Raw genomic sequence first — 24,868 nt, forward strand, 5'->3', positions numbered from 1 at the left:
GGAATGAGACATCTATAGAATAACTAAAATGAGAGAAAGTAAGAGATCTTATCTAAATAAGATCCCCTTGGCTAAGAGACTTGTTGACATTCAAGATCAGTTGGTTTAGGGGCTGAACGGACAAGGAAGCTACTAGAATGGTTTGTTGTGGAGAACAATAAGACAACCAATGCATATGAGTTCTTTTGGCCAAAGCGACCTGTGGTAACTTGGGCATTAGTGATTTGGAAACCAGAATACTGCCCAAACATCCTTTTTTTTATTTGGATACTTGCTCATGGGAAGCTATGGACAACAGACAAATTTGCATACGAGTCTTACAAGAACTGTGCTTTATGCCGACAGGTGGATGAATAGAATGCACACATTTTCTTTGAGTGCTCCGTTACCCAAGCTTTATGGAACAAGGTGAGAAGATGACTTAACATTCGATATGAGGTACAAACGATTGGAAGGTTGATGCGAGGCAACCAACGCATTATGAAGACGCGGTATTTGGTGGTTTCAAGCATGATTTATTTTTTGTGGGAATGTCACAATATATGTTGTTTTGAGAATGATATGCCTAATATTGATAGGATGTTCCACAAACTACAGACGCATGTCTAGCAGTTTGTCGATCTTCATTGATTGTATATCTGATTGTATGTTAGTTTGATAGCTATATATATACTTACCTCCCCCCTAAAAAAAAGGGATCTTACTCAAATAAAATGCATTAAAAATGAATCAAATAAGGTATTAGTGAAGGATAAAGAAATAAAAGAACAATGGAAGAGCTATTTTTTATAAACCTTTTAATAAAGATCTAAGTAACTAACTTACCTTAGGAAATTTAAGTAGGTTAGATAAATATATTATTTAAATTTTTATGGGAGAATTCAAATTTCAAAACTAATAGGTGTTAAATGAGATGAAAAATGAAAAAGTGGTTGGACTGGATGATAGAGGTATATAAATACCTAGGAAAGTAAGGTATTGAATAACTTACAAAGTTATTTACCTAATATTGAAAATGAAAAAAATGTCTTACGAATGGAGGATAAGTATTTTAGTCTTTATATAAAAACAAAGGAGATTATAGGAGATGTATAATCTATGAATTAAAGGAGTATTAAGTTAATAAGCCATACCATGAAACTTTGATAAAGAGTAGTACAAAAATGATTAAGGAACTAAGGTGATTTAAAATCAACTTAGATGAAAGGTTGATGATGAAAGACTTTACATCTAAGACAACTGATTGAAAAATATCGAGAAAAGAACCAAGACTAGCACATGGTATTCACTATCCTCAAAAAAACTTATGCCAAAGTCTCGAGGAAAATTATGTAGAGAATTATAGAAAATAAAGATGTTAGTATAGTATATATTGAAATAACTAAGGATATGCATGAGAATTTAATGACAAGAGTGAACTCATTGGACATGGATGAAACTTTAGGCGAATTAATTAAAGTGTTTCCTATAAAAATAAGGTTATATCAAGGATCAATTCTAAATCTAATCTTTTTACATTAGTCATGGATGAATTCACTAGATATATCCAGGTTGTGTTACCAAATGCATGTTGTTTGCAGACGATATTATTTTGGTTGATGAGACGTGTAGGTGTAAATGTTAAGCTCGAATCTTGATAGAATTCACTTGAAGAAAAAGGTTTTAGGTTTAATAAAGTACAAACAAAATATATGAAATTTAAATTTAGTAGTAGTGGATGCAACAATGTAATTGTTAATCAAAGTGTTTCCTATAAAGATTGGGTTATATCAAGGATCAATTGTAAATTTAATATTTTTACATTAGTTATGGATGAACTCACTAATATATCTAAGTTGTATTACCAAATGCATATTGTTTGTAGACGACATTATTTTGATTGATGAGACATGCGTAGGAGTAAATGTTATGCTCAAATTTTAATAGAATTCACTTGAAGTAAAAGGTTTTAGATTTTATAGATTAAAGACAAAATATATGAAATTTAAATTTAGTAATAGTGGATGTAACAATGTAATTGTTAAAATAGGTGACGACGAGTTACTTGTAACTAAGAGCTTTAAGTATCTAGGTTTATTTTTGCAAAAGAATGGAGGAGTTGATGGATATTTTTTATATTGGATACAAGTATGACGATTAAAATGGAGGAGGGCGTTAGGTATTCTTTGTGATTGTACGGTACCTCGAAAATTTAAAAAGAAGTCTTATAGAACGACAGTTAGATGTGTAATATTATATAGAGCTGAATGCTAAGCTATGAATTGATCACATGAGCGAAAGATAAAAGTCACATATATAAAGATATTAAAGTGGATGTGTGGACATATAAGGATGAATAGAATAAAAAATGAGAATATTAGGGAGACAAGATGAGATTGCGTATATTTTTAGGGAAAAGTTTAAGAGATGCATTTAAAGATGTATGAGCATGTATTTAGGTACCAATAAATATCCTAGTTAGGCGAGTTGAGATCATGAAAAATATGCACATTAATTGAGAAAAAGGGAGATAAAAAGACTTAGCATCGATAAAACATGATAAAATTCATTTAAGTATAAATGATGATATAGTAGGGGATCGATTCCAATGACATAGGAAAATCTATATAACTTCATTTAAAGGTTTGGTTGTTGTATGAGAAAAATTGTAGTTTATCCATGATATACTAATGTAGATCCCAAGTCTAGATGATAGCTTTAAGCCAACTGGAAGATTTTAGAAATTTTCTAATTATTATTTGTTTCAAGACTAGGTTGTCGCCATTGATATAATCATAGAGTTCAATGGAGTACTAAGAATTATGTATTTGATGTCAAATAGTTGGGAAATGGTTTGTTTGAGGACAATAATGATGGTGAGGGAAGGTTCATTAGGGGATCTATAAGGCTTAATAAATGAAGTTCCATTGGCATAGGATTAAGCATCTCGAGCCCATGATGATGAAGTGGAAGATTAGGACATACCTGTTTGGTACAACACAAGTTCTGGGCAAATAACTATCATGTACATGAACTTAAATTTCATGGGCTCCAATATCATCCCACTGCTACATTGAAATATTTATCTTTTCTACTTTGCAATCTTTAACAATATCATTTGATGTCAATCTTCCATCTCTTTTCTATCGTGTTATGGATTGTTTATTATTGCGTTTATCCTCTTCATCCTCTTGGATGCCAATTGCTGCAATTCTTGGTAACTGATTAAAGATGTTTGATAATTTCAGATTCAGCAAAGGTATAAATCTGCAACTGGCTACTTGCCCTACGTTTTTGAAGGCTCATCACCGGGTGCTGGAAAATTTGGTTATCTAAGAATACGCATGCGGCAATCCTTACCAGACGCCTCTCCAAGGAACTAAGTCACACATACTTGCAATTGAAATATTAGCTCAGTTAATAATTTGGTCCCTAGAGTAGCACAAACAATTATATATGAAACTCGCTGACCGCCATCACAATTGAAATCATTGCCCTTGTAAAAATTTATGTTGGATAAGTGTGACGATCTTTGAAAATCTTTGAGTTTGTATTTACAGTTGCTACTCAATTACTATTGTTTAGCTCCATCTCAAATAAATGTTGCTTCCTTGATTCATGTCAACCTATTTTGATGTAATAGGTTCCAGACAAATACAGGGTCAACTTGACAAAAATAATAACATTAGATCATCTAATAGTTGGAACAAAGAAAAAAAAAAGGCCAAAATTGCTTCAAGCAATGTTCTTCCTCTGCCAAATGATATCGAACATTCATCACATTTCTTTCCTACGTGGCAAGTTTCCTCCGCACAGCATTGTATTGAAAGATTTAATCTCACTCAAAATGTTGTCATGTCACAGGAACTGAATATGAAATGGACTAGCCCTACATGGAAAGTTTTCTGTACCACAACATTGTATTGAAAAGTCTGATCTCTACTGGTCGGCGAAAAATTTTTATGGGCTCAGGCTAGTCAAGATTAATCGGTTTAAAGAACTAGATATATGAATTATATAAAAAAAGTCTCATCTATCTCAAAATGTTGTCATGTCACCGGAATTGAATATGAAATGGACCACTACAATTACATCGACCCACCAGAATTGATTCACTACAACCAATTCATGGTGGCACTACAACCAATTCATGCACTGAAGGGCTGTGGTGCTAAAGTGCACATCTCATATTGGTGTCAAATCTGGGTAGCTCCCAGGATTCTCTCAATTACCAGCAACCCAAAGTTACAATAACAGGTTTGAATTGAACCACAGCCATAATGACACAATTGATCGCAAGAGTACTAGCAGTCATAGAATAAGCAATTCAATAGCTTTCATTATATTTCTTGACTTTTCTGATCGAATCTGTCATCAAGTCCCGTGGGCCATTTGAGATTAAAGGGCACCCCACATACCATTGCAGTGGCATATCTTATTTGCTTTTGTGGATCCTAATCCAGTGAAAGGCTATCAAAAGGAGGAATAGATTGTCCCTGAGACTCATTTTGGATAGACATTGCCATCAATCCATCCATCCATCCATCATGATTCACTTGCCCACTAACCACCTTTCCCTGTGCATTTGCCAGGCAAAGTTAATGTCTGCTATCAATGTGATCTATACATCCAATCACAAACTGTGTCTAACTAAGCCTGTCTGCTTCCCCCAGTGATGTTGATCTTCTCTGAGTCATCCCACATTAACAAGAAGCAGCAGCCAAGCCTCTCCCCCAGTGATGTTGGCCTTCTCCAAGTCATACCACATTAACAAGCAGCAGCAGCCACAGCCATTAACAAGATGCATTGTATTGTGTTTCCTTGACTTTTTGTTTTGTTCATATAAGAGTACCAGTGTATTATAAACTGAATGTAAATTGAGTTATTTTTGTGTAACTAAGTTTAGTTTTTACAAGAGAGCAGGTTAAAATATAATAAATAAATTTTAGGTATATTAGATAAAATTCCTGAGTGTAACTTATTGAGGTTACACAAATAGTAACCTTGAAAATTAATTAAAAAAATGTCGAACGAATTTAAAATATAAAATTCATTAAATTTAAAATTTTTGAATCTATTTTTTATTATTCATAATTTATGGGATCTTGAAAAAAAATCTATATTGTTGGAACAAGTTTCGGGCCCCAACTCTCGGGCTACACGGTCTCCCGGCTCCTTGGTCTCTCGACTCTCGAGTCTCTTGGCTCCTTAGTCTCTCGAGCCTCCCGACTCTTTAGTGTTGGTTGCTATTTGGAATATCGTTCTGTTTTCCCTGTACAAAAATTTGTACAAGTACATAACTTAACCTAGCTACCCATGTGTTCTACTGAAGTTAAACTTGCATTGCAAACGATGCTTAACATTATTAATCCAAGTTGCTCTTCAGAAGTTAAACTTGGATTGGAAACGATACTTAACATTTTTTACTCCAAGTTTAATCGATGTAATCTTCCTAAATTAAACCACATTACAGAAGTTGATTAAATATCTATTTCAAAGATTGACTTCCAGATTAAACATGGCGAGACACTAGGCCTTCTTGGTTATGGGATCATCCACCACTTCCTAGACAAAGCCTTCAAAGAAATTGGATATTTAACTTCTTACAGTAACCCTAGGTTTAACTACAGAGACCACAATAGAAACACAAGATCGAAATGCAAAATCGAAATACAAAATTGATAGTACGAAATCGAAACATAAAATTGCTAGCATCTTGTGTTGGTGTTTCAGAATCCATGTAAAGAAAACTAACTAATTAATTTGAAGCGGAAACTATTAATTAGTTATACCTTTCTTTGTAGCTAATGACCTATTGATCTTCTGTTGTATTCCTCTCCTCCTCTTGGACGTCGTGTGGGCGATGATCTACCAAGATAACTCCACCCGAACCACTTCTTTTCCTCCAAGACTCTCGAGCCATCAAGGGATGCTAAAATAGGAAACTACCTTCTCTTCTTCTTCTCCTCCAAGTAGCCGACCACCAAGGAGATGGAACTTCTTTGATGTGCCGCCGGCCTTGAGAGAAAGAAAACAAAGAGAAAGAAGAGAAGCAAGGGCCTGCCACCAAGGAAAAGAAGAGGAGCCGACCAAGAGAGAGTTTCGGCCACAAGGAAAATAGAAGAGGAGGCAAGGCTTAAGTTGTGTCCTCATGAGGCACCCTCTCCCTCTCTTTTATAATCCTTGGTCATGACAAAAAAGGAAAGTTTTAAACATAATTAAAACTTCCTTATTTGTGGCCTCCTTTAAAAAAGAAAATTTTATCAATAATTAAAATCTCTCTCTTTTAAATTTCCTATTGTACATGGCAACAAAAGGAAAGTTTTAAAATTAATCTATCTCTTTTAAAACATGTAGACAACTACAAAAAAAGGAAAGATTAATTAAAACTTCTCTTTTTAAATCATGGTTACAAAAAAGGAAAGTTTTATCAAAAATTAAAATATCTCTTTTAGATAACTACAAATAAGGAAAGATTTTAACAAAATTAAAATCTCTCTTTAATCCTTTGTAGATAGCTATAAAAGGAAAGATTTTAAAAATTTAAAACTCTCTTTTAAAACCATGAAGATGACTATAAAAGGAAATTTTTAACACAAAATTAAAAACTCCTTTTATTCTTCATGTGGTCGCTAAAAAGGAAAGTTTTAAACAAAAATTAAAACTTCCTTTTAACTTATGTGGCCGGCCACATCTTGGACACCAAGATGTACTTGGAGCCGGGCACCTCTTGGGCTCCAAATAATGCTTGGCCGACCCCCCTTGCTCCAAGCAAGGATGCGTTCGACCCATTACTTGGGTAAAAAGTGGACTTTGTGGATACAAGGCTTTATAGAGGCTACAACAGGGACCGAGAGGAGAAATTGATTTTGGTCTCCCGATGAGCTTGAGCTTCCTATTTTCGCCCCGAACACCCAACTCAAGTTCATCAATAATAACTCATACCACTAAAGAGTTATTATTGAACTACCGCACCAATCCCAAATTACATTATGGGCTCCTTCTTATTATGAGTGCATTAATCTCCCTGTGTTTAAGATATCGAATGTCCATTAATTAAATGAGTTACTGACAACTCACTTAATTAATATCTAGCTCCAAGAATAGTACCACTCAACTTTATTGTCATGCCGGACTAAGTCCACCTGCAGAGTTTACATGACAATCCTTATGAGCTCCTGAAGGGGACATCATCAACCTAGATTTACTAGGACACAGTTTCCTTTTATAATCAACAACACACCATATAAATAATATTATTTCCCAACTTATCGAACATATTGATTTAACAAACTAAATCTCACCTATTGATAAATTAAAGAAATACATACTAAGTATATGTGCTTGTTATTATATCAGGATTAAGGGTACGCACATCCATAATAACAGAGGTTTTGTTCTTTTATGTAGTCAGTATAAAAAGAAACGACTTCAAATGGTCCTGCTCAATACACACATAGTGTACTAGTGTAATTTTATAGTCAAGATAAACTAATACCAAATTACACTACAACCACTCCAATGGTTTGTCCCATTCTATTTTGGTTATGAGCTACTATTTATAATTTATAAGGAACTGATAACATGATCTTCTGTGTGGCACCAAACACCATGTTATCTACAATATAAATTAAATGGATAACTATATTTAACATAAATGCAGACATTTGACCAATGTGATTCTTATGTTCATACAAAAAGCTAGGCTTTTAGTATACATCCCAACACTTAGCCTCCCGGCTCTTTAGCCTCTCAGCTCTCAACTCTTTAGTCACTGCCACTTTGACTTTCATGCCTCTTAGCGACACAGGATGCAGGACCATTTAAGGAAAATAATAAATCATTGTGCGAATCTCAGATTATTTCAGGAAAAGGATAATCATTACGTAAATATCAAATTATTTTAAGAAAAAGAAATTGTGTGAATAAGTCTTGTATTATTTAAGAAATTAAATAATGACAACATGGAAATAGGGAAGGAAAAAGTCTCTGATCTCCTTAAAAAAGGTAAACTTTTCTAGTGTCTTGGTACATACGAACACTTACGTATATCAAAATCCTAAAACTCATATTCTTTATCCTCTAACTTGAGCGTCAGAGTACTTGCACTGGGAAACATTCTGGTCATCATTCTAACTCTCTTTTTCTTGTTTATCTCCGTTAAGGATCCCAATCACATTATCATTCTTATTGTTACTCGATGATTGGAAATTAAGTCGGCAACATAACCAACTCACTGGTGAATCACATGTCAACGTTCACGAGTAGCTTCAAATTAGCCCCGTATATGGGAATATTGAGTTAAGACCTGAATCAGAATATGAAGATGGATGATTCTAGAAAATCTAATGTCATTGCCATGGCAACAGAAAATTTTGACAAATTGGTAGTAGCAATGATGCAAGCGGTATTAAAGGGGAAACACTCGCATCCTTCGACAATCAATCCTTCAGCTGAATTGTAGCCCAATTGGTCAAAGCGACATTAACACATCAGAAGGTACCTTGGCATACATGAACACTACAAACTGCTTCTCCCATACCAATTGATCAATCCGTTGCTAGAGAGTCTTCTATAGAATCTTTTGGCGAAACCACCTCATTAATATTTTTTAAGGGGAATAACCCTAAATTCAGTGGATTTAAGGCCCCTCAAGGTCCTCCATTCTAAAAAGACATCCTCTAGGATGAATTGCCAAAACATTTTTGGGTATTGCAGATTGAGAAATATAATGGTACTACAGATCCAAAAGATCACATTTACAAGTTTGAGAATATTTTTTTATTACACCAGTAGACAAATGGTGTTAAGTGTCTAGTTTTCTTAACCATGCTCTCGGGTTCAGCTCAGAGATGGTTTAGTCTATTCTCTACTTCTTCAATTCGGATCTTTGAAGAATTTAAGGCCGTCTTTATGCAATACTTTGTAACTAGGCAAAGATATTAGAAAATACCACATAATTTGTTTGCTCTCAGGTAGAAATTCAAAGAACCCCTAGAAGAATACTTGCAATGGTTTAATCGAGTAGTCATGGATTCTCCCTCGGTTACCCCAAAGGTGCATGTTAGTACTTTCTCTCAAGATTTAGTTGATGGATATTTTTTCAGATTCTTAGTAAAAAAATCCTCCAGCCAACTTTTAAGGGTTACAAGTTTGTGCACTTAAGTATATTCAAGTTGAGAAAGCTTAATTAGCTAAGAGAAAAGAACACCGACCCAGTCCCTGTCTGATCCTGTCTGAAGACTAGGGAGATGGCACACTGACTCTGATAGATGATTTGTTGACCGGTGGATAACTTCTTTAGCTTGGAATGAAACTTTCCTTTGATCCTGCACACAGTCAGATGAGCCAACAATATGTTAGTGACCAAAGACCAGGGAATGGGTCCCTGGTAAGGTCCTCTGACACTCAAATCAGTACGACACCAGAGGGAAGAATGACGAACAGTAGAGAAAGTGCTCACATGAGCGTAAAGTGTAGATGATGCTAATTGCATACCTTGCCAATGGAGAGGATCCCCCTTTATATACCACCTCTCACAACCTTCATGATTGTGAGGTGGTCCCTTACGTCAGAGTTTGTTAGCTGATGGAAAAAGCACAGTCTAAGTGCTCCACAATGATAATCCGAGGAATCTTTTTTCTACCCACAGATGTACCTCTTTTATCGTTTATGCTTCACGCCATTATTGAGGTAATTAAAGGAATATGCTATTGTGATTAGCTAGCTTATGGGAGACATAATAACCTTTGAGGAAGACTTTCAAAGGAATATTCCCTGACAAGTTTTGGTAAGTTGTTATAATATTGTCAGAAGTTGTTTGCTGAATATATCTCGGCCGATCCATAAGGCCGACCATATTTATACTTGCCTTTGTATTAATCTGCTTTGTTGTGTGCCAAATACTATAAAAATCCATTCAGATACTGATATGGTGCCCATAGTATACCAATAATTCATTTAAGAAGTCATATGATCAATTGTATATTAAAGCAACATTTAAGAGACAATATGATATCAGGTAAACTTAAATTCGGCCAACCTTTATCCAACTGGCCATTCATGTGAAGCCTCTAAAGGATATGTGCCTTTTAAGCTCGACCGGCCTTTCCCCGCCTGAGCGTATATTGCAAGCTTTATGAGTCTGAGTGTCTTTAAGCCCGGCCAGTCTTCTACCAGCAAGGTGGATATAGAGAACCTTATATTCCACCATCCTTCAGCTGACCGATCGTGTATTAAGAACTTTACTAGGCTAATGGCGCTAAGCTTGGCCGGGCATACATAGAAAGCCTTATGTTCGACCAACCTTCATCCGACTAATAGTATATTAAGAACTTTACTAGGCTAACGACGCTAATCCCAGCCGGCCTTTGCCTGGTTGGGCATACACAGAAAGTCTTATGTTCGACCAGCCTTTATCTGACTGATTGTATATTAAGAACTTTACTAGGCTAAGGGCGCTAAGCCTGACCAGCCTTTGCCCGACCTGACATACACAAAAAGTCTTATGTTCGACCAGCCTTCATCTGACTGATCGTATATTAAGAAGATTACTAGGCTAAGGGCACTAAGACAAGTTGGCCTTTTGCTAGGCCAGGCACACACAAAAAGCCTTATATTCGACAAGCCTTCATCCAACTGATCGTATATTAAGAACTTTCCTAGGCTTGGGGTGCTAAGCCTGACCGACCTTTTTCCTGACCAGGTATACACAGAAAGCCTTATGTTCGACCGGCCTTCATCTGGCCGTATGAGCATAAAGAGTTTTAGAAGGCTTAAGTGCTTAGAGCTCGGTCGGCCTTTCTTCCTGCCGGGCTCTTTTGAATCCATCCGACCATTTATTGCTTGAGCATATTATTTATTTAGTTTTAGAGTAAAGTCCAAGAGTCCTTATATTCGACTAGATTTGTAACCGGCCAGCCTTATCCGAGCGTCCTGCTTTAAGGTCGTGCAAGTAAAATTGTAGAACTTTGGGGTTGGGCGATCAACAGAACCAAGTACAGAATGCTCCTCTATCCTGACTTTGACCGCCACGCCACCTTGACTTTGACTACCACGTCATCTTTTGGATCCACTCCTATAACCCGTATCACTAGCCTCCCTTCCAAGTCTAGTCGAAGGAGGCATAGTCGACTGACTAGACTCGAGTTCTTGTCCCGATCGTCTGTCGTTTTATACTTGGCAATTTTCACGACTCATGTTATGGACTGTGCCTTATGTTAGGACCAAAAGTAGCTAGAGGGGGGGTGAATAGCTCGTCGCGTTCGCTTGGTGCGCTTCGTTGCTTGGCGTTGCTTGTTTCTTCTTGGATGTGCAGCGGAAAATACAGAAACAAACATAAAACGCTAACACTAGGATTTTACTTGGTATCCACCTCACAAGAGGTGACTAATCCAAGGATCCACACCAACGCACACACCCTCCACTAAATAAAACCTCCTTTGTGGTAACTACCAAGGGCGGAGAAGCCCTACAAGACTCAATACAAGAAGAAAGGGAAGGAGTACAAGAAATAGAAGCTTACAAGCTTTACAATGAGTACAAACCCTAACCCTAGCTTCTCTTCTTGGCTTTGATCCGCCTCTTGACTTGGAGAGCTTCCAAGATCCTTCAAGAACTGGCGATTTGAGCTTTGTGAGTGCTGTGGAGGCTGCGAGAATCAGAGTTGTAAAGTTCTGCAGAAGACCACGCTCGCTGCGGCTTTAAACCCGACGCATCGGATCCCGATCGATTCAAATGTTCAATCGATCGGGAGGCTTGGATCGATCCACGGATCGATCCGACCTTCGCTCGAAAGCGCTGGATCGATCCACGGATCGATCCACGGATCGAAGCAGCATCGTCCCAATCGATCGGTGATCGATCGACTCTGATCGATCCACGGATCGATCCGAGCTTCTGACCGAGGAATGCGGATCGATCCACCGATCGATCCACATCCTGATCGATCCACGGATCGATCCGGCGATTTTGCCCAAAACCAAGTCCCAAACCTCCTCACCAACATCCGTCAACCTTGACCTGTTGGTACATCATGCCTCGCATCGGTCACTCCTTTGCTTCCCCACCAAGTGTCGGTCAATCCTTTGACCCACTTGACTTTACTCGTCGTGTCAAGTATCCGGTCACTCCATTGACCTACTTGGACTTCCACTAGATGTCCGATCGACTTCCTTCCTTGCCAAGTATCCGGTCAATCCTTACCTACTTGGACTTCCCAACACCGGATGTCCGATCATCCTTGATCCATCTGGATTTCCTTCCTTGCCAAGTATCGGTCAATCCCTTTGACCTACTTGACTTCCCAACACCGGATGTCCGATCATCCTTGATCCATCCGGATTTTCCCTTGCCCGGCTTCACTCACCGGGACTTTCACCTAGCTTCACTCACTAGGGTTTTCCATCCGCCTAGTTTCACTCACTAGGACTTTCACCTTCACTCAACGGGACTTTCACCTAGCTTCACTCACTAGGACTTTCCTTCTACCTAGCTTCACTCACTAGGACTTTCACCGGCTTCACTCACCAGGACTTTCACCTAGCTTCACTCACTAGGGTTTTCATTCTGCCTAGCTTCACTCACTAGGACTTTCACCTGGCTTCACTCACCAGGACTTTCACCTAGCTTCACTCACTAGGATTTCCTTCTGCCTAGCTTCACTCACTAGGACTTCCTTCTGCCTAACATGCCAGTTAGGACTTCCCAGTCAAGTATCCGGTCAACCTTGACCTACTTGACTCTTCTTCGATTGATGTCTTATTGTCAAACATCTAAACCCTAACCAAGACTCAGCTTGGTTAACCAGGTCACCCTTGACCTGAGGGATATTGCACCAACAATCTCCCCCTTTTTGATGTTTGACAATACCACAATAACACTTACAATCCCACATGTAAGTTAGGCTAATCCTATAGCCTCCTTCTTCATGCCACTAGGTAATGAACCCATAAATTAAGCTTTCCATTCTCCCCCTAAGAGGGCAAACTCCTCCCTCTAGGTAAGGAAAACCTAACTTACTTCCTTTCATTCTCCCCCTATTGGCACACATCAACCCCCTACAAAAAACATCAACCCGTCTTTGGACACACATCAACCTATGCTCCAATTTTGGGCACACTTCAACAACTCCATTTGTTGAAGACTCTCCCCCTGAAGAGTTGCTCATCGTGATCACAATTTCACTCATTGTGATCAACACAATAATGAAGGTCCCATACCCTTCATTTATCCTTAACTTCTTCCTCAATGTAGACAAATACCCAACCTTGAGCATTTTCTAACATCTTGAGTTCCCACTTGAAATGATGAGGATATCCACTCCCCATTTATCCCCATTTCAAGTTTAAATGCTCAACCTTGAGCAAGTTCACAGAAGGTTAACCACCTTCCAAGGTTCATGAAAAATAATTTTCATGTCTTTAAAGAGTCCCTCCCCCTAAAGACATGGTGGAAACTTCTGTCATTGCACCAACAATGACTTGGAATCCCTAAACCTTTAGGAAACCCAGATTTAGAAGTTTTGAGGTTCAAATGTTCAAAATTTGAACCAAACCTCAACCTAAACTTCAACTTAGCCTTCCTTTACTATTCCATCCTTGTTTTCAACACGAAAACACCCTTTTTATGTATCCAAATGTATTTTAAGGGTTTGGAATGGTTACCTAGACTAAAATAGGTTCAAAGTGCTGAAATCAGGCTTTCCCAGCCAAAATCAGCAACTTGGATCGATTGGAGTTGGGTTCCAATCGATTGAACCTTTCTGAATCGATCCACTGATCGATTCAGAATGATCGATCGGTGATCGATCGAGCCATGGATCGATTGATTGCCCGAATCGATCCATGGATCGATTCAGCACCCAATCGATCCATGGATCGATCGAGACTCGATAGTTGCTGAAATTCCATTTCACTCAACTTGAAACCCCTAGAAAATTCTACAAAAATCCAAAATTATGAAATTTCGTGTAGACATTGTTTAGGGCATATATTATCAAGGAAAATAGTTTTCGACGAAAACACATCATCTTTTCAAAGATTGACACAAACTTGAAAACTTGCAAAAACTTTAGTGTTTTCTTCAAGTTTGTGTCTAACTATTCAATGGTGATTACTATCAAAAGATAGCCTTCACCAAGGTTTTCCAAAATCATTTTGAAAACTTTTTCAAAACCAATATCCCACCATGTTCCTTGGGCATAATGCACATGACTTGTACATTAGCTTTCCCAATGATGGGAAAACACATATCTATGTGTTTTGATGAAACTAAACTCAAAAGAATGCACTAAATCAACATCTTGAGTTTTGTTCATCATCCTAACATCTCACTTGTATCTAATGTGCACTAAAACACATACAAGTCATCTTATAGGTCTTTGTGAGATGTAGATTTTGGTTTTGCCCTAATCTAGGGATCATGCATATCTATCTAAGCATTTTGGAGATATTAGACACCCACCTAGGATGTCACTTGTTAATAAGTGTTGTTAAATGCCTTTTGTCCTTAATTACAAGGAATTAATCTTAATGCATGATAATGTTATGACATACATCAAAAAGAAATAATTTTCAAAAGAAAATATCCTATAACTACATGATGTATGAATGTCATGACATGGTATTCTTGTATTTTTCATAATAAGTCATGAATGCAAAATACACATAAGATAAAATATGATGTCATGGCATATTATGAGCAAACAATCATGGCAAGGTTTAGCATAAATAAAATATACCTAGATTACCTATCTAAGTATCCTTAAAACCTTAGCTAAACTTACAACTTAAACCTAGATTGCCCTTAGGTGCGTCAAGAAAACGCCAAAACCTAAATTGGCATTTCTAATTCCCTTGATTAATTTATGCCAATTGAAATTAAGCATATTCCTCAAATGTTGGCATATTTCATTTTTCCACAAGAGTAGCACTTTTAAAGTTAAGGCCCGGATTGCCTTAAATTTCCTAAGAACATACCAAAATCCCAACTTGGTAGCTCTTATGAATTTCCCAATATGTGCCTTTTAAGATTAAAATCAACTTTTCACCACTAGGCACATTTTACTCTTTCAAGGAGTAAATAATAGTTCCATTTCATTTTCAAAGGTTAACAAAAACCTTGAAAATGCTCCTTGAGTGTCAATTTCCTCAAAGTTGGGTTAACTACCCTTCTAATCGGAGTTGACACTCTCTAACCCATTTATGGGGTAGAGAAAATGCTCCTAGGAACCCAACACCTATTGGTGCTCCTTGGATGCTCTAGGTACTCACTAGGATAACTTCCTAGATACCTTCCTAGTGACCTTGTTGGGCTTCTTAGAAGCCTTGGTCACATTTTCTAGGTCAACCCTAGGGATAGCCTCCCTTGTGACCTTGTTAGTGACTTTCTTAGACTTCTTAGAAGTCTTAGTCACTTTGGTTGCAAAAATACTCTTAGGGATGACTTCCCTAGTATTCTTAACTTGACCTCTAGACCTAGGGTTTATTCCATAACTATATGGAACTCTATGGTAAGAGGGCACATCCTTCTTAGCCTTTGGTTTGTATCCCAAACCTCTATGGCCGTTGGATGACCTTTGTGCTCCTAGACCTAGGCTATGCTCATTTTGCCCTAATAGGATATTTTCCATCCTTTTAGGGTCTTTTCCATTTTATCAAGTCTTGATCTCAAGACTTGATTTTCTATCATTAAATCCTTAGAATTTGGTTTTCATTAAGTCCATGAGCATTTTGGTTTCTAGGCTTGTATCTAAAATCCTTAGAGTTATTGCCTAGACTTTTACCTACATTCCTAACCTTAGGTGTAGTAGTCTTAGCATGAAGAGCTACATGTTTTTCCTTAATGCTATCATGCTTCCTATGTTCATGGTAAATAGCATTGAAATGATATAAATTTGACCTAGCATGCTTTTTACCATAACGTAAAGGGGTAGGCTCAATAAATGATACCTTCTTCTTTACCTTGGAGGCTCCCCCTTGATTAGTGCCTCCTTGAGCCTTGACCATCTTCTTCCCCTTGGGGCATTGACTACGGTAATGCCCCTTTTGATTGCAAGAGAAACATATGATATGCTCCTTGCTCTTCTTTGTGTTGGAGATGGTCTCCTTGGGCTTCACCTTGCCCTTTTGTGCCACTTGGCCCTTCTTCTTGGCTAATTTAGGGCACTTGCTCTTGTAGTGCCCATGTTCCCTACATTCAAAGCATATAATATAATTTTTATTATTAATTGAAACATTTATACCTTTGCTTGTAGGGGTGGCATCTTTTTCTTTGGATCCGGAGGTAGAAGCTTCCTCTTGATCGGACCTTGATTCTCCTCCATTTGATTTTTCTTGACTTGTGGAGGTAGAAGCTTCTTCCTCCTCTTCTTCTCTTGACCCGGATGTAGAGGCTTCTCCGTCTGCTTGATCCGTGTCACCAAGGATTGCTCCCCTCAATCCTAGAGGTGGAGGCTTCATCATCTTGAATATGAAACAAGGAATATGCTCCTCCTTGTTCCCTCGTTGCATTCCCTTGAGGATGAAGCTTCTTGGATTTCCTCTTCTTCGGAGGTTGAGCATCTCTCAACCTCGGAATCCTCCTCTTGGTCTTGCTCCACAGAGTCTCCCTCTCTGGATTCTTCTTGATCTCGTACAGTGGAGGGGATCTCTTCATGAAGCTTGGCCAATTTGCTCCAAAGCTCCTTGGCATCTTCGAATTCTCCAACTTGAGCCAAGATGTGGCTAGGCAATAAGTTGACCAAAAGCTTGGTCACTTTGTCATTTGCCTCGCCCCTTTGAATTTGCTCCGAGCTCCATCTGCTTTTCTTTAGAAGCTTGCCCTTGGAGTTTGTTGGAGCTTCGAAGCCTTCCATTAGAGCAAACCATTGCTCTATCTCCATCATAAGAAAGGTTTCGATTCTTGATTTCCAAGAATCGAAGCTTGTGGATGTGTATGGTGGAGCCACCCTTGTGTCAAATCCAAGTCCATCTTGGAATTGCATCTTGAAGTTGAGCTTGATAAAATCTTGAACTTGAAGAATTTGCTCCAACTTCTTCACCCTCTAGCTTTTCTTGATATGCTTGACCCTTCCGGCGATGATTCCGGTGAAGAGCAACCTTGCTCGATACCACTTGTTAGGACCAAAAGTAGCTAGAGGGGTGAATAGCTCGTCGCTTGGTGCGCTTCGTTGCTTGGCGTTGCTTGTTTCTTCTTGGATGTGCAGCGGAAAATACAGAAACAAACATAAAACGCTAACACTAGGATTTTACTTGGTATCCACCTCACAAGAGGTGACTAATCCAAGGATCCACACCAACGCACACACCCTCCACTAAATAAAACCTCCTTTGTGGTAACTACCAAGGGCGGAGAAGCCCTACAAGACTCAATACAAGAAGAAAGGGAAGGAGTACAAGAAATAGAAGCTTACAAGCTTTACAATGAGTACAAACCCTAACCCTAGCTTCTCTTCTTGGCTTTGATCCGCCTCTTGACTTGGAGAGCTTCCAAGATCCTTCAAGAACTGGCGATTTGAGCTTTGTGAGTGCTGTGGAGGAGCTGGCGAGAATCTGAGAAGTTGTCGTTAAAGTTCTACCGAAGACCACGCTCGCCTGCGGCTTTAAACCCGACGCAACGGTCGGATCCCGATCGATTCGAATGTTCCGAATCGATCGGGGAGGCTTTGGATCGATCCACGGATCGATCCAGAGCGCTTGCGAAAGCGCTGGATCGATCCACGGATCGATCCGGCGCTTATCGCGCGATCGTCGATCGATCGGTCGATCGATCGGGACCTCGGATCGATCCACGGATCGATCCGGAAGTTCGATCCGGAAGAATCTGGATCGATCCATCGATCGATCCACTCCTGATCGATCCACGGATCGATCAGACTTGGTTTTGCCCAAAACCAAGTCCCAAACCTCCTCACCAACATCGGTCAACCTTGACCTGTTGGTACATCATGCCTCGCATCTGGTCACCCTTGACCTGCTAGGACTCCCCACCAAGTGTCCGTCAATCCTTTGACCCACTTGACTTTTACTCGTCGTGCCAAGTATCCGGTCACCCATTGACCTACTTGGACTTCCACTAGATGTCCGGTCAACCTTGACCCATCTGGACTTCCTTCCTTGCCAAGTATCCAATCAATCCTTTGACCTACTTGGACTTCCCAACACCGGATGTCCGATCATCCTTGATCCATCTGGATTTCCTTCCTTGCCAAGTATCCAGTCAATCCCTTTGACCTACTTGGACTTCCCAACACCAGATGTCCGATCATCCTTGATCCATCTGGATTTCCTTCCTTGCCTGGCTTCACTCACCAGGACTTTCACCTAGCTTCACTCACTAGGGTTTTCCATCTGCCTAGTTTCACTCACTAGGACTTTCACCTGGCTTCACTCACCAAGACTTTCACCTAGCTTCACTCACTAGGACTTTCACCTGGCTTCACTCACCAGGACTTTCACCTAGCTTCACTCACTAGGGTTTTCATTCTGCCTAGCTTCACTCACTAGGACTTTCACCTGGCTTCACTCACCAGGACTTTCACCTAGCTTCACTCACTAGGATTTCCTTCTGCCTAGCTTCACTCACTAGGACTTCCTTCTGCCTAACATGCCAGTTAGGACTTCCCAGTCAAGTATCCGGTCAACCTTGACCTACTTGACTCTTCTTCGATTGATGTCTTATTGTCAAACATCTAAACCCTAACCAAGACTCAGCTTGGTTAACCAGGTCACCCTTGACCTGAGGGATATTGCACCAACACCTTAGGTACTGGATGATGTTTTCTTCAAAAATGATCTGCCTTCTGCTAGGGCTAGTATCGAGGACATGCGAAAAGGTATTTTTTGCAATAAAAGGTTTTGATTGTCACATTCCTCATAAATGCCCATTTATGGGTAAAGGTCACGTGACTCCACTACTCATTCTCTGTAATGTTTGATGGCATCTACTGCTTCGTATAACGCAATGCCATGTTCAATTTTACAAATCAACGATCCTCCTTATGCAGACCATTTCAATCTAACAGTGACAATTAACTTCTTCTTTATAAAACCCTACACATTTTGTGCCCTTCACACTTTGCCTTGCATCCTTCTCGATCTTTTTCTTTGGCGACCTTCCTTCTTCCATATTATTTCCTTCTTGAGTCCCAGATAATTGAGTAAGTTACTCATCCTCTATCTAAGTTTTGTTCTATTATGGCCCAAGAGTCTTTCATCCCTTGGTATTCCTCTACTTCAAGTTTCGACGCCTCTGACCGGGCTTCTACTCATGATATAAAATCCCTCATAACTGTCGTATCCGTCTTCCTTCCCTAGATGTTTTCCTCACCTTCCTCCTGATAACCATGTCACTTTCTTTGCCGATCAATTAATGGTAGGTTTGTATTTTCCTATCCACCCATTTCTATCAGAGGTAAGTCAGTATTTCCATATCCTCATACAAGAATTCATTCCAAACACTTTTCGGTATATGTGTGGGATATTTATGTTGTTCCGTCTATTCGACATTCCTTCTACCCCGTAATCTGTACCTATTTGCCTACCCCAAAAAATCAAAACTTGGGACTTTCCTTTTTCAGTCTCGCCCAAAAGCGGTCTTCTATGAGGACATGCCATCCTCGAACAAGAGCTGGAAATCTCATTTCTTCATAGAAATGCCTGACTCCCCTACTTGGTCCACTGCTTGACAATCTTCTTTTACTCCTCTTCCAAATCCTACAAAGCTTAAACAAGATTCTATCTTTGTTTCTTATCTTCCTAAGTTGAATAGCCAATGATTCAAGATTCACCAGTGGTTGCAAGAGGGAATTTTGTATCTGTTTGGTTTAAGCCCCATCTAAAAGAAACTATCATGCTCCTTTGGTAAGTTTTAATAATTCGATCTTTATGTTATCACTAATTGAGACATTTTTTATTCTGTGCAATGGATGTTGTTTTGAAAGCTCTGATTTCTAAAGAGATTATCCTAGCCAAGGGAGAGTTCCTCATTAAGGAGCATGAGATATTGACCGAGTGAGGTCTACCCTCAACCGTCCCTGCTAGTGGGACCTCCCTAAGCCACGCAATTAAGGCCACTATTTCTAGAGAGTTGCCCCATGTTCCACCTTCAATACCTGACACTGTTCGCACTCTTTGCTCCGGAAGATATTGCCTAGGAAGATGAACGAGAGCCCTCTCCTGAACAGACCTTATCCTCTCTCTATTCTTCCCTTTCAATACGTGCTCCCTTTCAAACTTAAGAAGATTTTTCCTTATCGAGTAGTTTACCTACTCCAGGCTTATTGACATCCCTTCAAGGAAAATCCAGTTCAACTGTATAAGAAGAGTCTAGCTCACCACCCATCCTTTTTTCTTTACCTTCTGGCCAAGCTTCAGTTTCTCCAACATCTCTCCTTCCCTCTACTCTCCCTATCTTATTAGGAAATCATCCAATAGACACTTGGCTAGATGTCAAAAATTGGCTCAGTGAGCTTTCCCCTAAAGATTTAGCAGATGAGTTTTCATATGACCAGACTAAGGTATCATAGTTTTAATTGATTATCTTTCATCTATTTCAGTGGCTCTTAACTATGTTTTTTTTAGCGCTAGACAATTAGTATGAGTGCTGCTCAACAATTGCATGACTTAGCTCAAGAAAATTAGCTACTAAAGAAGCAAACTTTCAAGGCAATTTCTATAAGGGTCTCCGAGCAAATAAAAGAATTATCTACTCAATTTCAAGAGGTTTGAAAGTTAGCCAAAGCTGAGCTCAAGAAAGTGACCCAGTGTAAGGTCACCCTAGATTCTATTGAAGCTCAACTTTGATCGGAGACAAGTTCCCAAGTGGATATACAAACAAAGTTGGACGAATAAATTGTCAAGAATGTGCAACTGTCCGCTCAATTACAAACACAAGAGGTTGCTCATACTGCCGAGCTAACTTCTAATGAATCTAAGCTGGTGACTCAAAAGGCCAAGCAGGATTCCTTACTGTCAGATCTGATGACTACCCAAATTGATGTGACAACAATCCAGGCAGAGTTAAAAACCTATCAAGCAGGGGAGGATGAGAGGTTTAAAGCAAAGAAAAATGAACTTTTCCAAATACCAGAGTTTAATGCACCGATTGCCCGTTCTGTTGTCAGAGCCATTATACTTAGAGCAAAAGGTGCAATGGAACAACTAAAAGAAGGTGGATACTTAACTTTTGATCCTCTCGCCAGTTCCTTAGATTACAACTGGATAACCCAAAATGCTCCCCCTGACCTGTATCCTAATCTTTCATGATTTTCCTTGCTTTCTATTATCTTGTGAACTTATGACTTGGATATCGACATTCACTAAATGCTAGTTTTTGAGTTTTTGTTAATTTTAGCAAGCACTTTTATTCTAAAATTGTAACGGTTAGTGACTAATGTTCCTCCTTTAGCTTGTGCTATAAAGCTCGTCCAAAAAATAAACTAGATGAGATAAAGTAAAGATTTCTTATAGAAAGATAAACCTTCCTAGTTTTTATTTGGCGTAGAGTGCGTCCGATCCTTAAGGACAAGGAGACTATGACGTCTGACCCTCAAGGCCGAGCGAACTTTTTCTTAGGTTTACGCTGGCTTAGACCATAATCCTTAGAGCAGGACAAACTACTGCTTATTCAAAAGATATTTATGATTGACCATAATTCAATTCGTTTGGAGTGAAAAATTAATCCACACAAATTTGACCAAGTTTTAATTTACTATCTTTCTGCTCGAGTTATAAAAGCTCATTTGAGTCTATGGCTAAAGAGTTACACAGAAAATTAGGCTCACCTAGGTAAAAGCACTGACACCTCAAGATGAATGCCCATTGAATCAATTACTGCTGTAGGCTTTTTATTGGTGACATGTGTATATACGTCATTATAGGTGCATAATTTTTTCTTTTTCCACTACCTTATCTTCTTCATCCCATAGGCATCTTCTATTTTTTTTATTGTTCATCTTCATCATTTCTTTTCCGACTCTTTGCTCTGGCATTCCGCTCCTTCCCTTCATTGGCTCTAGTAATCTTTTCTTTTTCAAAAATTGTTGAGTGTAATGAGTGGTATGCACAATGCTCTTTCACTTTCACCCTCGATGATGCCTATAACCTTAATATCAACTACGACATTCCTTCCTATATAGTTATTCCCACTCCAGAAGACCGCCTCATCATCCCCCATCAGAAGGCATCACCATCTTTAGAGAACAAGTTGTAACAGGATTCTATTTTCCCTTACATCCTTTCTTTGTTGATGTCAGCCACTATTTCAATATACTGCTACACCAACTTATTCCCCAATCCTTTAACATCTTAAGTGGTGTTGTTATTATCTTTCGTTTACTTGAGATCCCCTTATCTCCTTGCCTATTCCACTATTATTTTTTTCCCTCATTAGGTAGTGAATGGTCTATTCAAATTTCAGACTCACCCTAAGGTAATTTTGTTTAACAGAGTTCTAGCCCAAAAGGAATGGAGAAATAAATCTCCACCTTACCCTATGACCTGACAACAGTATCTTCCCCCTCTTCCTAATTTAGGCAACATCTCCGCAGATCCAACTCTTTGTGAAGCTCCGAAAAAATTTAAGGGTGCAAAGTTCAACCTATCTGCATTGACCATAGAAGGCCTATTATTTATTTTTGGGCTCACTCCAGTTAACTTAGAGTTGAGTGCCCACTTTGGTAAGTAAAAATTGCCATCTTCCTTGTAATTAATCAATTGTAATTCCCTGACTATTTATTATATAAGCTTCTAACCTTCACTTATTTTTGTAGCGGAGGTCGTTCTCCCAGCTTTCCTATACAAAAACCCTTGGTTGACCAGAGAGGTCTTAAATATGATAGGGGAGGATTTACTGAAGGAGTGTGAATTTGAACAATCCTCCACACCCATTGGTCCACTCCCTCCGACAGAGCCTTCCCGAGAGAGGTCTTCCAATTCCTCGTAATCAGAAATGCCCCTGGTCATCCAGCACAAAAGGCCCCGAGCAGAGGATTTAGGCCCAGATATGCCTAAACAACCCATCTCCCAATAGTCATCCCTCGCTCTGACCGAGATTTCTTTTGCCCGAGGTAAAGAGCTCGAGTCTCAAAAACATAATTATTCTCATCTTACACTTGCTATGATGCGGCCAAGCATTCTTATACCTATGTCTCATGTGATCCCCCCAATTATCAGGCCCATCGAGACAACGCCAACTCCTACACCTACTCATCCAATTTCATGACAAGCCTTAAATCATTCCTTCAACTATTCCCCGCTCGAGGTGGATCCCTTGTAGGAGATCGACCGGTCGAGTGTCTGAAAGATCAATACCCGAGCAAAGTCTTGAGTCAACTAGACAAACACCAGCTCTTATTCGTTCACAATCACCTGAGCTCCCTCTTGTTCTTCCTTCAGGGCCTACACCTTCAACTAACTCTTCATGTCTTTTCAAGAAATACCATGGGTTGCCATCCCAACAAGGACTGGACCCCACTTCTTCCTTACCTTATGGGATACTTAAGTTGAAGGGTCCCTTGGCTGAATCATGTATACAATCACATAGACAAACACAAAGGACTATAATTTCAGAGTATGCTGACGAACACAACCAAAACGCTACTGCAGTAAGTCCTTGACTAAGTTTTTGTAGATTACTATTATGAAATGTAACTCTATTATTATTCTGTCTAGTTCTATACATTGGGCTTACATTTGGGATGATTAGTTGTGGATTTGGAGAGGGCCAACAAAGTTTTGAAAGATCATGTGGAAGAACTACAGGCTGCCTCCACTATTCCTGATAATGAAACGACCTACTTGTAGGGAAAAATAGAGGCACATGCCGAGCTTATTTATGTTATGGAAAGGACTTTACAAGATTGTCAACAATTATTAAAATCTCAACAGATGGACAAGAATAATTTAGAGCTCCTACTATAAGGCATCTAAGCTCAAAGTGGAAAGAGTAATGAAAGATAAAGCCCTTTCAGACCTAGCTCACAAGACTACTTTACTAGAGGAGTTGAGGATTTCACATGCATCCAAATCCCCTGACTTAATCTAAGAATTATCTATTAAAAAATTCTTGTTGCTAAAGAAATAGGAAGAACTAAATGGCTAAGAAACACAGCTAGAATTCCTGCGGGTTGAGTTAAACGTAGCGAAGGCTGAAGTAGATGCTGCTCAAGCCGAGTTATCTGCTTATAAGTCTAGGGAGAATGAATGCATTGAGGTTAGGAAGGATGCCTATTTAGATTCTATTGAGTTTAAAGGAAAATTAGCCAAGAGGTTTTCAGGAACGCATAACTATGTGGCTGGGGGAGTAATTCAATAGTTATGAAAGCGAGGATATCTACCAATGGAACCTCCTCTACATTTTATAGTGTAGGATTAAAAATCGCTAGAGGGGGGGGGGGGTGAATAGCACTCGTGGCTAATTCATTTGTTTTGAGTAGAACACGCAGTGACAAAATCAACAATGTAAACACTAAGAATTTTACTTGGTTCGGAGCTTGTGGCGACTCCTACTCCAAAGCCCGCACGTAAGAGTGCTTTCGATGGACAATCACTATAACTTCAAAAATATTTCAAAAGAATATAATAATTAAAGCACTATTATTATACCGATAGCAAGGAAATTTGAAATGGAAAGCTTCTGGTCGTTGGAGTAGAGTTAGGGCTTCGCCGGATCGATTTGTTAACAGCACATGGAAGAAGGATTGCAAGTTCTTGTTATTTTTTGGTTGCTGCTTGAAATGGGCTTAAATATCCCATGGAGGGTGCCTCCAACCTCCATAGGAGGCACCTCCAACCAAGGGTTATCTCCTCCATGTCGGTGCTGATAATCTCCGCTTCTTGCACTACTTATCCGCCGAAGGTGCCTTCAAGCTCCATGGAAGGTGCCTTCC

At 39.2% G+C, this 24,868-nt stretch overlaps 1 protein-coding gene across 1 annotated transcript in view; it reads left to right on the top strand.

Annotated features, from left to right (window-relative positions):
* LOC122026699 (L-arabinokinase-like) overlaps nucleotides 1-3,604 on the top strand; it is a 37,018-nt gene extending 33,414 nt beyond the window's left edge. The window contains exon 19 of the mRNA XM_042585426.1: nucleotides 3,228-3,604. Within this exon, the coding sequence (XP_042441360.1) occupies nucleotides 3,228-3,362 (135 nt within the window). The 3' untranslated portion in view covers nucleotides 3,363-3,604. The remainder of the gene's footprint in view (nucleotides 1-3,227) is intronic.
* The last annotated feature ends 21,264 nt before the right edge of the window (nucleotides 3,605-24,868 follow it).

This window comes from Zingiber officinale, chromosome 10A (assembly GCF_018446385.1).
Source record: "Zingiber officinale cultivar Zhangliang chromosome 10A, Zo_v1.1, whole genome shotgun sequence".
In the NCBI taxonomy this organism is placed as follows: domain Eukaryota; kingdom Viridiplantae; phylum Streptophyta; class Magnoliopsida; order Zingiberales; family Zingiberaceae; genus Zingiber; species Zingiber officinale.